We start from the raw sequence: 14964 nt of genomic DNA, 5'->3' as shown, positions 1-14964 counted from the left end.
GGTGTGGCTGTAAGTATACCTATGCACATATTCATGAATGTGCTACCACCGTCAGGAATGCTAATACCACTATATAACTGTGTATTAGTATAGCGAGACCTGTCATAAGTGTCAGACAAGTCCCAAGGTAGATAAGTGGGTAGAGATGATGGAAATGTGAGACTGGTCATAATGCTGCTATATATAGGCAATAGATCAATACACACTGACCAGTGTGTGCTCACTCAGCATATACTATATTGCTCCATAATGGATAGTCAGTCGCATATACTCTTTGAGGACTGGGCGGACTTCCTTACATTAAGCCAATCCTTCTGAACAGTGTTTTGTATAGGTTGCTTTTATAGAAACTTTCTAAGCAAAAAATCATTACTTGTGTATGCTTTTTCCTCTGATGACTTTTGCAAGTTACTAATGCTGCTGATTTTGACATACATTGAAATCCAACGGCAAAGTTAAATTTCACCTAATTCAATATTTATGACTGCTACGAACGACAAGTTTCAGTACAGTTGCATTGTACAATATCAAGCTTCATTGTCCCCTCTAGTGCGTTATGGTGGAAAATATTGTAATATTTGACATCAACAGTGCCATTGAATTCTATGTAGTAACAAAGGAGGAAGAGTTTAGTATGATACCTTGTATTGGACCTTCTATTGATATGATACAAACTTTTGAACCTCTCAAGGTCCTTGATCGGTTATCCTTTGTAAAACCTGTTTTCCCAAAAATATTTTCTTCAGAGCATCTTTCACCTGTTTGTTTCTCAGTGAGTAAATAAGAGGATTTAAGGCTGGGGTAATGACTGTTATCAGTACAGCCGCCCGTTTGCTCTGCTCTTGTGAATCTTCTCTTGCTGGTCCCAAGTAGGCAGAGAAGCCTGCCACATAGTACAGAAGCACAACCGTTAGGTGTGAGGTGCAGGCGGAAAAAGCTTTGCGTCTGCCTTGGGAGGAGCGGATGTTCAGGAGGTGGGTGCAGATGAAGACGTAGGTGATGAAAATAAACAAAAAGGTGCTTACAGCAAGAAATCCAGAGATAATGGTTACCAGGCTTTCATTGAGGTAGGTATCAGCACAGGCCAATTTTAGAAGTGGTTTAATTTCACAGGAGATGTGGTTGATCTGGTTAAGCTTGCAGAAAGGCAACTTGGATGCTAATATAGGGTGTATTAATGAGTAGACAAAGCCAATGACCCAGCAGCTAGATGCCAAAAGGATGCAAACGCTCTTTGCCATGAGGACATTATAACGCAGTGGATTGCAGATAGCAACGTACCTATCATAAGACATGGAGGTGAGAATCAGAGCATCTGTGCATCCCAAGAAATGATAGAAGAACATTTGGGAAATGCAGCTCTGAAATGATATTCTGTTGTCTTCAATCAATAAACCAGCCAGCATCTTGGGGACTATGGCGGATGAGTAGAAAATGTCCAAAAAAGAGAGATTACCCAAAAAGAAATACATTGGGATGTGAAGGTGCAGGTCAATAATAACCACTGTTAAGATGCAGATATTCCCCAACAAATTGAACAGAAAGAATATAAAAAATATGATAAAGAAGAACATCTTTAAGTGGGGGATGCTAGTAAGTCCTAGGAGAATGAATTCTGTAACCGATGTCTGATTTCCTCCTTCCATTTTTCTTTCTATATACAAGTGCTCTGGTAATTGGGCACAGGTACAACTGCATGTTAAAGTTAATAAGTAATTGGAGATATTGTGTTTGGTAATTGTTATACAGTACATGTCACCAAATTCTAATACAGAATAGTCACCTTATGCATATAAAGGAAGGAACATAGAGTAATATTATTTATATCTAAACATAAGGTCTGTGGAAGCAGAAAAAAATTAATCCCTCCATTAAGCATGGGTGGAAGCCACACTTTGGGTTATATGAAAGATAGAGGAGGGACAGGGGTTGATTGAGAAATAGGTCTTGAACATAGGTGACAACATTTTGTCAGGGTGAACAGTAGACTACAGTGCAGGATCTATGTGAGACTTATAGGCAGAAGTTTGGTCATGGAGAATATTGCAAGGGAATGTTTTTCTCTCCCCTCACACTCACAAAACAAAAGAAATTGTGTAAAGAAAGGGAGTACATTACTCTAAAATGAATTTCTTACCTATGCCAGTCATTGCTGCTGAATCTTTGGCTTCAGGTCATTAGATACATCGGATGATCGTGATGGAGCTATGAAGTGGCTGCACACTATGACCATTGCTTTAATCCTCTGGAACACTCAGTTTTTATGTGAACATTATAATGAGAAAGAATGAGAAATACCTATGGGGAAATATCCCAGGAGCCTCATTAAAAAATTTGGATAATTTGAGTTTTGAGATAGTTCTGTAAAAAAAATTCTGCACAGGGGATCTTCCTGCATGATTAACATTTTCAGTATTGTAGAGTCTCAAAAATGATCATCTGGTCTCCACAAAAATATTTTGTCCAGAAACGTCAGTGATAATACATTAATACTTTAAATTATTTGATTACAAGTAAACCTTTTATACTGTATGTGACTTCACTGCCCTGCTTCTAGTGAGATTACATAGGGAATGACTACTCTGCATGGGCTACCTTGACGAGGAACTTTTGGAGTACAACAGTCATTCATTCGTGTCCCCATGGACAGGGACCACTCATACACATTAATAACGTTGTACTGTATTTTATAACAGACACATGAATACAGTTCTTGCATCGCTATCCAATAATTTCACTTAGTTGCTCTGAGTAAATGTGGGACCGGTCCCCCCTTGTTGCTTCGGAACCATACTCGCTATAAATCTTGATGGATTTTTTCTTACTTGACCCAATACCTTGTACCTGTTTGGTAACTGCCACTTCCATACAGACTGATGAGGAATATTAGTGCCAATCCACCTTTAGAGCTGATCCGCCGGCACTCGACAGCCATCCTTCCAATGGCCCTCTATGACGTGTCATAATCCTTCTTATTACTTATTCCAGGTTCTTTCCATCTTTCAGGGATCCTAACTTAATGGGTACTGTCCCTATCTATAACATAATAAACAGGGGGGCCTGGGCTATACTATTACTCTAGAAACATTACTTATCTACTCTCCCTGATGCACCTCTCCTCAAGTCCTTCTGGAACCTAACATTCTGGAATAGTCCCTCCTTCTTAAACACCCCTGCATGACGTCTGGATCCCCAAAGCAACCCAGAGTGAGGCCTAGCATACAACATTCATATTTGTGGGGTTACATGTTGGTTATTGAAATTTCCTTTAAACGACCATGTAAGTCTACAAGTTCTAGTATGTCAACCAGAGGAGCATTCAGATATTACAAATATTCTGTCTTGCTGACTATTTGTCATGAAGACTTCATCAAACTTAGATAATGTCCTACATTTTTACTGGCTCAATAATAAAAATTACAGATATAAAAATCGTGATCTTTATTTCCTTTCCAGATATTCCACGCTGGTCAACAGGACAACGGTCACTTTATAACACACCAACACACTGTCTATAAAACATGAGTCTTACTAAACTTAGTTTATAATTATGTATTAAACAGCAAATCTAATAAATATCTCATCTCTGTGAAACTCAGTTGTCGTATAGTAAGCCCTTGTGGCCCTGGATGGTTATACCTGACAAAGTAGAGTGGAAAGTGTGCATGACAAGAGGAAGTAGAGTGGCAGAGCTAGTTGTCATGGGGAGGGGGGGCAGTGAGTGGATTGGTGGACTGGTGGTCAAAGGGTGGAGTTACTAAGTTTTGTGATGTAACTCAGGCAAGAAAAGGCTGTTAGGAGTTAACAGCGTGCTGGGCATCTTAACATACAGTAGGCAGAAATTGTGGTCTCCTTAGCCTGCATGCTAGTGTATGACTGAGAGTGAACCGGGCATGGTTTCTATAGCAGGGTAGCTTCAGGACTTAAAGTAAGATGTGACTCTTATCAGCGAGGGGATAACTGGTTATAAGAGAGATTGAGGGAATTAATGTTCTTTCTTTCTAAAGCTTGAAGTAATGGAGGATTGGACAAAGTAGTTTGTGATTTGGCAAATGGTCAAGAGGCGATGAGTGGGAACAGCAAGTGTGGGCAGGAGATGGCCTTTAACACTCAACCTTCTAGAAGTGCTGGAAGAGAGGCTAGGGGAGATTTTGTAATTCTCAAGATGAGGTTGGTTTATTTTCGCTGGTTTTATTTATTTAAAATGTGTTACTTGGAAATAATACATGCCCAGGAAACTTGATGTCCAAGTATGTGGAGAAAAACCAGACGGCTTTCAGCATGATAAGACAAGGGTAAGATGGTGCGGGTTAACAAAACACAAAACCCCAGAAGCTCTTTTTGGGAACCCCTGAGCCCCCACAATATATATATGGTATCAGTACCGTGTTAGCCGAGCTTCAATAATCAAAAAATAAATAGACGATACCGTTCTGTGGCTAACGAAATGCTTGTATTTGTGCGAGCTTTCGAGATACACTGATCTCTTCTTCCGGCGATGTTACAATGAATGAAGTAAGCAAAGGGAATACTTAAAAACAGTGTCTCTTGGAATGTTATCTGTGCTCGTCCCTCCCCGTGTGTGGATGTGATTTATGGCTAGAGGTGTTAAATGTTTCCTGAAAGTTAGTGATGTAAGAGTGTGTGTGTGTATCTGTGTGAATATAAATGAATGGAGAGCCCACAGTGTATACAGTGCTTTACAAAAGGTGTGTGTGGAGTTGGAGTTAATATAAATGGTGTGAGTAGGTGTGGAAATGTGAGAGATTGTAGCATAACTAAAAGTGTGTGTACATACTATGTGGTCCCTATTGGTGTATAGAGATGGAAAAACGAGTATTTGTATGTGTAAGAGACAGCTGTGTGTGCATACATATAGCACAGTATGTACAGACATGGCCTTTAGCGCTCATGGGAAGAGCGTTCACTTGTGTCAGTAATGACTCGTAAAATTTTGATCTCTGTTTAGGCCACCGCTAAGTGTCCCGAACAGTTGCATAAATTTGTATTCATGCATCCGTCTCTCTTTCGGTATTTTAAGATTACCTTTGAGTATGGCAATCCTCGGATCGTTCATCTTATGGCCATAGTCAGAGAAATGTTCGCCGACAGGACTGTCTCTTGTACCGCGTGTGATGCTGTGGCTATGCAGGATCATTCTGTTGTTTAGCCCCTGCCCCGTCTCACCTATGTATTAGCAGCCCCCTGGGCATTTCATGCACATGATAAGGTACACGACATTTCTGGAGGAACAGGTGAACCTTGCTCTGATTTTGTATTCCCGATTCCTGTGTGGTATTTCTATTGTGTCCGCTGTGTAGAGCATTGCGCAGGTTTTGCATCTTGCGTCCTGGCATGGTTTCGTCCCGCATTCAGTTGTACTGCTGAATACTTTACTCCTCACCATAATATTCTTGAGATTATGAGGTTGTCTGTATGATAATAAGGGTGCTTCAGGGAAGACCTGTTGCAGTCTTGTATCTTCCTGGAGGATGGGTTGTAGTTCCCTGGCGATCTTGCGTAGGGCTCCTACAGTAGGTGTGGGTTATATGTGACCACCAAAGGTACCCTGTCGCTTGTCTCTTTCTGTTTGTATTCAAGGAGATCACTTCTTGGTATTCTGGTTGCTTTGTGAATTTGCTGGTCTACAATTCTGTGGTTATATCCCCGGTTTATAAAATCTGATCTCAAGGCTTTAATCCGCTGGTCTCTGTCTGCTGTGTTGGAGCATATCCGGTTGTATCGTATGGCTTGGAAAAATAGGGTAACCCCAATTATCGAAGCCACTACCAGGCACTATGGAGTGTGTTTTAGGAAAGAAGGTTTGACGCCGGTATACAGGTGATGCAGGTAATAAGGCAATATTGGGGTATCTCCGATACTAACAAGGGGAGTGGGGTACTGGAAAACCGGTTAGAGGTACAAGGGGACACCTCCCAAGGGGGCGCCCCCAAGTAAATCACGGCCCGGCTACCAATATATCCTCACCTGTCTCCCCTGTGTATCGCGTGGAGGTCCCTTGAAAGCCGTTCCTGTTTGCGGCTGCAAGCTTGATCCTGGAGGATCTGTGTGCTAGGATTCTGCTTGCTGGCGTCTGCGTGCCCCAACCGGATATGACGTCACTGGTGAAAAAAATGGAGATTGCTTCCGAGGTTCACAGCACCTTCACTCAGCCCGTTGTATGAATATAAAAAACTTTATTAGTAACCAGCAATGTACAACAGCATGAACACTCTTACGCGTTTCGTCCAAGCCAGGACTTTTTCAAAGAGTGCTGTTCATGCACAATGTCCCAGTTTATATAGGGAGAGAGTTAGATCAACAGCCAATCATTTCTAAGGTCAGATAAATCTACCACTGTGGAAATCAATTAGGTGATTCGCTATACTATAGGACTGTTTATATCACATCGCTCTATACATGAAGGGACATACAGAGATGCAAATATTGCATACATTGTTAACAATGTTAAAATGACAGCCTAATGCTGTATAAAATTAAAATCAAAATCATACAAAGCATTATGTTCAAATACTGGTATAAATAAAACATTAATAAATTGTATAATAATTAATTAATTAATTAATTCGATCTGAAAGAAAGTGGATAGGAATTGTAACTTACATAATCATAGAAATAAATGAATAATGTAACATAGAATTAATTCTCAAAACTTAATAAATGTTATAATACACAGTGTGGATATTTTGAATTAACATTATATTAATGATTTTTCTATAATGGGTAATGATACCCAAATAGACATAATTTGGACAGTAAGCACACCATGAACACCTTTCATACTGGGCCATCACCCCACCACGAAGTGCTTGAGCTCCCAGTCTTGGTTGATTCCGGCCGGATGGAGTGTGTTCAGGGTGTACACCCAGTACATTTCTTGTTTATTCAATACACCTTCCCTATGTCCTCCTCTAGCATGACAAGGTATATGCTCAATAGCAGTATAGGAGAAATTATTTATACCTCCTTTTGGGCATCTAGAGAAGTGTCTAGGGACAGGGTGGGTAGTATCATTTCTTTTGATAAGTCTTACATGTTCTGCTATGCGAGTTTTAACAGGTCTAATTGTGCGTCCTACATACATTTTGTTACAGCCACATCTTAAAAGATATATAGTAAAGGACGTATTGCAATTTAGAAACTCCTTAATAAAATGTTTGTTTGAGTTAGATTCCGATTTTACATATTTGGTACTGTGGACATACTGTAGTGTAGGACCATAGTGTAGGTATATCCACAGTACCAAATATGTAAAATCGGAATCTAACGCAAAAAAACATTTTATTAAGGAGTTTCTAAATTGCAATACGTCCTTTACTATATATCTTTGCCATTTTATAGGCAAAATTGGGTTTGAGATTCAGTAAGCGCCGATATGTGCTTGATTTCGGCAGGTTTCGTAGCCGATAATTTTGTTATGGCCAGTCTGCTGCCGATAAGCCTGTTTTCGGCACTTATCGCCACTTTTTTAAATCGGCTGTATTCAAGTAGCAAAATCAGCTTATCGGGGCTGATCGGCACTAAGAAATTGAGATGTTATGGCCAATTTCTCCCGCCAACCAAAGTTGGCAAGTTGGAGGGGAGAACAATCGCTAAAGCTGCCGGAACGGCACTTAGAAAAAAAAAATTATCTGTACATCAATGGAGTCAATGGAGCGGGGACGTATAACATTATAGTACTGTTTACGTTCGATTGCTCACAATACAAATGTGATTAGCATTACAGTGTGGGGGGCATTCACTGCATTGTGTCACACCTGACGTGTATTATTTGATTTACATTGTACTTTTATATGTTTTCATCATTTGCGTGTCACATTACTCATCATGTGATGATGTGTCAAGGGAAACTCCTATACTCAACTCTTAAAGGAGAACCTCACATCATATCACACATTTTACTGAACTGAGCGACAATTCTTTATATGATGTTACACATGTCACACATCTAATACATCCACCGTATATTCATGTTGCTTTACATTACACAATGCTTGTAATGTGTAACGCATCTTTAAACGTTCATGTACATCTTTCTTCTCATGTTTACATGTACTTTGGGTCCTCCCTTTTTTCATGACGTCACTTATTGGACACTCAATCACATTGCATATTCACATTGTAACCGTTGCATTACAAGCACTTCAACCTAACTTTTACACACATGTACAGTAATTAATCATTGTGACACATTTCAAACTGATTCTATAGCAACTATCCTCATTACATAAATGTACGCATATGCACCCGAGAATTCATTGTTGTGAACATGTGTCAATAACATGGCTAATTACACATGTTGCAGAAAACATTTTCCACGTCAATCTCAGGCTTTTTGTCTATTTACATGACTGACTGTTGCGTTCAGAAGTGTTACATGCATTGCACATTACACTAATAATTTTCAAACAATGTTTGTACAAAGCTTCACGTTACATCATTGGCAAATATCATGATTGCCTGCTGAATACACAGAACAAATAATTCTTTGATCAAATGGAGACAGCTTGTTAGCCAAGTACTTTAATATGTTAATGTAACACCTTGCTTTTTACTATGTCACCTGACATCATCACATACCTATTTAAAGGACGCCCATTACCTGCTCATTCACAGCTACTCATTTCAAAATGTTGCGATTGTTTAGGAGACGGAGGAACATTCTTTTTCATGACATGCTTGCTGATGAAGAGAATGACATAGGGCAAGGGAGGGACAGAGCCAGGGACAGTGACAGGGACAGGCACGCGGATACGACAGGGACAGGGAGAGGGACAGGCCGAGGGACAGGTAGAGGGACAGGAGATCAAAGGAGAAGACAGAGGAGACAAGTTGTGCCTCGTCCGCGTGTGTACAGGGAGAGAACCCTGTTAGATGGGATGAGTGAGGAGGAGATAGTAAGTCGCTATCGTTTGAGTTCAGCAGCAAACTTATCTCTTTATGAAGAGATAAGGGGAGATTTAGATTTTTTGACAGCCAGAGGTCGTGCAGTCCCTGGGCTTGTTAAAATGCTGTGCTCATTACATTATCTTGCTTCCGCGTCATTCCAGACAACTGTGGGCATAGTGGGCGGGGTCTCGCAATCTACATTCTCGCGGGCCTTTACCCAGTTTCTCTATGCACTCAATAGACGCGCTAGGAATTATATTCATTTTCCTACAGAGGCGACAGAGTGGCTGGAAGTCAGGAATGGCTTTTATCACATAGCAGGGATACCATGTGTGCTGGGTGCAATCGATTGCACACATGTTGCTTTGATTGCACCTAGTCAGAGTGAGCATGTTTACCGCAATCGTAAGCACTACCATTCACTTAATGTACAGGTGGTATGTGATGCCACGATGAGGATAATGCATGTGGTACCCAAATTCCCTGGTTCCAGTCACGATTCCTCTATCCTGAGGAACGCTTCAGTCTTCCATGCTTTCGAAGAGGGACATTTTGGACATGGTTGGCTGCTGGGTGAGTACATATTTGGATGTTGTAACACAAAACACATATTTGTTTACGAATGTTTTCATTGTAGAATCTTATAACTAATGTAAGCTTATGTGTGCTCCATTGATTATAGGTGACTCAGGATACGGAATTAGGCCGTGGCTCTTGACTCCGGTGCTAAACCCTCAAACTGAAGCAGAGGAGAGGTACAATGCAGCCCATATATCTACAAGATCTGTTATAGAGAGGACATTTGGCCTACTCAAGACCAGATTTAGGTGTCTCGACAGAACTGGTGGGGCTCTTCTATACAAGCCTCAGAAAGTGTCTGATATTATAATTGCCTGTTGCATTTTGCACAATGTGGCACTCACACATAATGTACAATCAGACCTACCTGACGCTTTGGTAGAGGAGCATCCCACCCATGTAGCTGCTGAAAATGAACAAACAGCCAGTGGTGGCCAGACACGCCAGAATGTCATAAATTCCTTTTTTTCTTGTAAGTAAAAACATATATTTTCATAGTACTACTTTTATATATTAATTATGTAATATTAACACTAATTGTTTTTTACATAACCTTCTGTTAGGACACAGATGAATATGGGTTGCACACCTTTCTTTTCTCTGCTGTGTGCACAAAGGGATGTGGCACCGGTATGTTATTGTTGCACAGGTTATATAATCCCTCTTCCATTTTAAATTAGTTGTGTGTATGTGAATACAACTGGGGTAACAAAGCAGTAATATTTTAGCATTGTGTTGTTCCTTATGCAAACACAATACACATAGTATGGCCATAGTCATTCATTCTTGCAGTATGCTTACATACAATGTTATTGTTGCAGTGTAACATGTACATCCATATGATGTGTACACCAGGCTGGTTTACATTTAGAATGTGATACAATATACACTGGCGACACACTTTATTCGAGCTTGGCTTGTCCCACGAATTCGGGTATACCTGGGTGTATTGAGGTTTGTGACTGTTTTCTGCCCGAGTGCATTGAGGTATTTTCCAGGCAGGGATTGAAGCATTTTATTCCCGCTGGCTGCAATACTGCACAGTATATATATATATATAGACTGCATTACAATTCATGAATTTATGCCATCTGGTAGACACGCGAAGCATTGCAGCCTATTAAATCCTAATCATTATCATTTAACAGATCAGCCGCCCGTCAGCCAGGCATGAACCCAGGCTGGGAAGGCAAACACAACGGGGCTTGTCAGAGGTGAGGAGCGGCGCATTCCAGGTATCTGCCAGGTACATACTGGGTATTTGCTCGAATAAAGTGTGTCGGTGCAGTACATGGTGTTGCACATTTAACACCAAATACACACTTTGCTGTGTTGCTTACGGTACTGAAGATGGCATGTCAATGTTTGCAATTTATATATTGTTCCATTGCATTATAGGTATATCTCCAGTATGACTGATCATGGTATGTATATTTGCTGACATCTGTCATAAGATGTGCCTACCTCAATATTCGTATAATTATTTGAAGTAAAAATCCAACATATTGGTAAACGATAAATGTTACATACATGTACTTTCTGTATCATGTACATGCATTTAGCTACTAATGAGGTTTAATGTGCATTGTATTATAAAATGATTACTCCCATTTCATCACATTTAATGTATGTTCCCTTATAATTTCCATTAATGTAATATACAGGTGTTTGGAGAGAAGGGGATAACTGTAGATATTTATTTACTTACGGGAGCTCATTAATCACGGATGCAATTGACTGATCATAACACTCCATGCATGAATGCCTGTAATCACAGCAATGCGTAGTACATCTTATATTTAGCAATGTAGGTGAATATTAATGCTATAAATTATTTGTCAACATTAATTAAACATTGTCACATGTGTATGTATAAGTCACACATGTGTGTTGATGTGACCTACATGTAACAAGTGTCAAACTGTAATCAAAACCACAATTGTGTCAAAAATGTAACTGTAATTTTGCATTAATAATTACCCACAATCACAATGTTGTTAATATATTTGGAATGTCATTGACGTCACTTCATCATTATCATGATGATAATGAACAAGTATTCTCAAAATATAAATGTCAATCACATGCACATTAGCATAGGCACACTTTTTAAGACAACTGTTTGTGTCTGTATCAATTTGTTTATGATCCATGTATAACACCGACAAATGATAACAGCAGGTTTATTATGGTTGGTTATATCATCATATTGACTGTACTATTTATGTTTAGAAAGTTTAATGAACACAGTAAACTATACTTAGTTTGGTACATGAAATATACACAGAAACGTACTTCATTACATGATGTTGATGTAATATTCTTAACATAATGCATTGTAGGGGACCACAACATCTTGCCAATAACATTATTTGCTACAGTCCCAAACCATTTTATCAACATACCCATGTAACAAGAGATTTTTAACAATAAATGGCTAGTTGGTTGTAAGTGTCCTTTACATTGGGAGAAGGAGTGGCTCAGTGAGTAAAGACACAGACTGGCACAGAGAGTTTGAAGCAGGGGAGACTGGTTCTGTTAGGTCCAGTCTACCTGACCAGACCTTAGAGCAGGCAACTTCTTCTACTCGACCCGGGGAGATTCATCACGCAGCTGCTATATGCTTCTGGTCTCAGATATGATGGTCGAGCTCGGAGAAGCAAAAATTCAATGCACACAAGTTGGTTGAGTTATCACTTCTATTTTAATATGCTAACAGAGGAATATTTATACAAAAGGCAAGGACAATACATCGTGTGTCAATTTCATACATCTGTTACAAATTCAGTTCCCATGTATAGATCATACATCTAAAATGACATATACCATCTGGCCTAAATTAGTAGAAATAGGGATAAAAGGTCAATAACTACTAATGGGGTCAGAAACAAGACTAGTGGTCTTGTTTCTTATGTAATAGATATCCTGGGACAGCTGGTCCACAGCTAGAATACTTTTACTATTTGGTCTCTGAGAGAACAAAGCTTTGACACATATTTATTTTAACCTGTTCAGTCCCTGAAATGAACAGAGCTGGCAGATACAGTTTTTAACCTTACATCCCTCCTTTTGTTCTGGAAGAACAATCCAATCGACCAGTCCCATTTATTCTTCTACATACCACTCAGGAGAGGAAAAACTCCAAGGGAGAAACCTCTAAGAGACCATGGGGATGCAGAAACCTATCTCTTTTAGGTATCTCGTTTGATAATCAGAGATGAACATATGGGTGGTTGACGAGTACCAAGACTATTGGTATTTCTCGCTCTCATTGTGGGAAACATATACATAACTGTAGAGCTAGAAGCAGAAGCAGCTTTCTTTTGGCAAAAATAGAGCTGATTACACTTTTAGCCATCTGAATTAACATACACACAAAGTAATAAACTTGCGATTGCCATGATTCCATAAAGAATTTTCATTCCCAACGCACCTAGCCAATTTCCAAGACCAAATGTCCAATCGAACCCTTTTGGTTCCTCTCGCATTCTAGATTGAATTTCTGGTAGAGTGTCCATGTCATGATGTATACTTTTTGATTGGTCATCAATATAAACACAACATTCTTTACCTACTGCACCGACACACTTTATTCGAGCAAATACCCAGTATGTACCTGGCAGATACCTGGAATGCGCCGCTCCTCACCTCTGACAAGCCCCGTTGCGTTTGCCTTCCCAGCCTGGGTTCATGCCTGGCTGACGGGCGGCTGATCTGTTAAATGATAATGATTAGGATTTAATAGGCTGCAATGCTTCGCGTGTCTACCAGATGGCATAAATTCATGAATTGTAATGCAGTATATATATATATACTGTGCAGTATTGCAGCCAGCGGGAATAAAATGCTTCAATCCCTGCATGGAAAATAACCCAATGCACTCGGGCAGAAAACAGTCACAAACCTCAATACACCCGGGTATACCCGAATTCGTGGGACTAGCCGAGCTCGAATAAAGTGTGTCGCCAGTGTACTAACTTACAAACCCCTCCTTGTGCTGCCAACAGATAATCTAGTGCCATACAATTTTGCAATACTATTGCTCTAATTTGTTGCTATTTGCTACTGAGTCTTAAAATAGCATCTTTAGTATCGTTAAAAAACGGCATCTATATTGACTACTAAGAAATCCCCTTTTGCATATAAATCATACATTCCTAAAAAGGTATTAGACCTCCCGCAACTCTCTTAACTGAGCTACTTTTAATAATTAATGCCTTTCAATTTCGTATTCTTTGCTTAGGTAGGGGGAACATTATTTAAATTCTATTTCTGAGCATAAGTGGGGGTTGGTGTGGGTTAATATTTCCTAGGAGCGACTGCCCAACACATACATCTTACATACTACATTTACTCAGAATATCGGAACAGACAAAATGGCTGCCATTGTCAAAATGGCTGACTTGTGATCCTTTCCTTGTGGTTGACACACACCCTTCCCACCTTCCTCATATCCAATCTTCTCAGCCCCCTCGTATCCTTTAGAGACAGTCTTTTTAAAGAACGGTTAACCATATCATAGTCCTGTTGGACCAAAAAAATAGTCCCATAGTGCATAACTTGATTCCTATCTGGCCATTGTATCGGCCCAGTTGATTTCTTTTTTTTGGTCTCTTCTTCTGGGGGACTGCTGACATTTTCATCACCAAAAAGAGACTTAGCATCGGTGGGGGGGTTGCAACACACTTCTGGACCAAAGTTTTGCTGTTCATAACACAGAGAGTAATGAGTAGGACAGACACACATACAAAAACATCCACTAGCTTCGCTCCCAGTGAAATAATCTAACCACCAAGTCCCAACAAATCCCAACCCTCATCTCTACCTTTAAACACTAAAATCACTTTCCCAAATAACATAACCTGGTCTAGTTGCAGGATAATACTTTATCTATCCTTCTATCACAGAGTCAATAACTTCCCTAGGGCAAAGTCGTATTTCTACTCCCTTCGTAACCAGTTTCTTTTATATATAGTTCTACAAATATCTTATAGCATCTTGTCTTTTTCCAAGGGGTTAAATATAACTCTCGTGTTCCTGTTGTGCAACTTATTGGGTATGGATAGTACATTGGGTTACATTGCACATAAGATGTGGGATTTGTATACCAGGATTCCATTATATAACAAAAAGGTGTGCATATATGCTATACACAGGACAATAAAACAAAAGACATATTATTAAACAAAATATTCCTGTTACTACCCTATCATCTTAATGTGAACACCACTTATATAAACCTAATAGAATAAACATTGTAATTAAAATAATAAAACCTGTGAAAAAGGTTATTAAAAAGTTCAAAGTTCATATATTGAGGTCCGGATTTCTGCCTATGAACTTTTCTCCTTCTTTGGTTAGTGCCGGGTTTTATTGTGACCCAAAACACCAACTGAAAATAACTGTGTCTTTAGTCCTTCCCTTCTGTATTGAGGTTTAATTTTGATGCGACTGTGGGTGCACTTGTGTAACATG

The 14964-nt window shown here is 39.6% G+C and overlaps 1 protein-coding gene across 1 annotated transcript; it reads right to left on the bottom strand.

The window, feature by feature from the left end:
* Positions 1-545: 545 nt before the first annotated feature.
* Positions 546-1646, bottom strand: LOC142498507 (olfactory receptor 5AR1-like). The gene has a single exon (XM_075606740.1). It carries the CDS (start codon positions 1644-1646, stop codon positions 687-689), a length of 960 nt encoding a protein of 319 aa, XP_075462855.1. The 3' UTR covers positions 546-686.
* Between the last annotated feature and the right edge of the window lie 13318 nt (positions 1647-14964).

Source organism: Ascaphus truei, chromosome 7, assembly GCF_040206685.1.
Source record: "Ascaphus truei isolate aAscTru1 chromosome 7, aAscTru1.hap1, whole genome shotgun sequence".
Lineage (NCBI taxonomy): Eukaryota > Metazoa > Chordata > Amphibia > Anura > Ascaphidae > Ascaphus > Ascaphus truei.
This window is presented reverse-complemented; position numbering and strand designations above follow the sequence as displayed.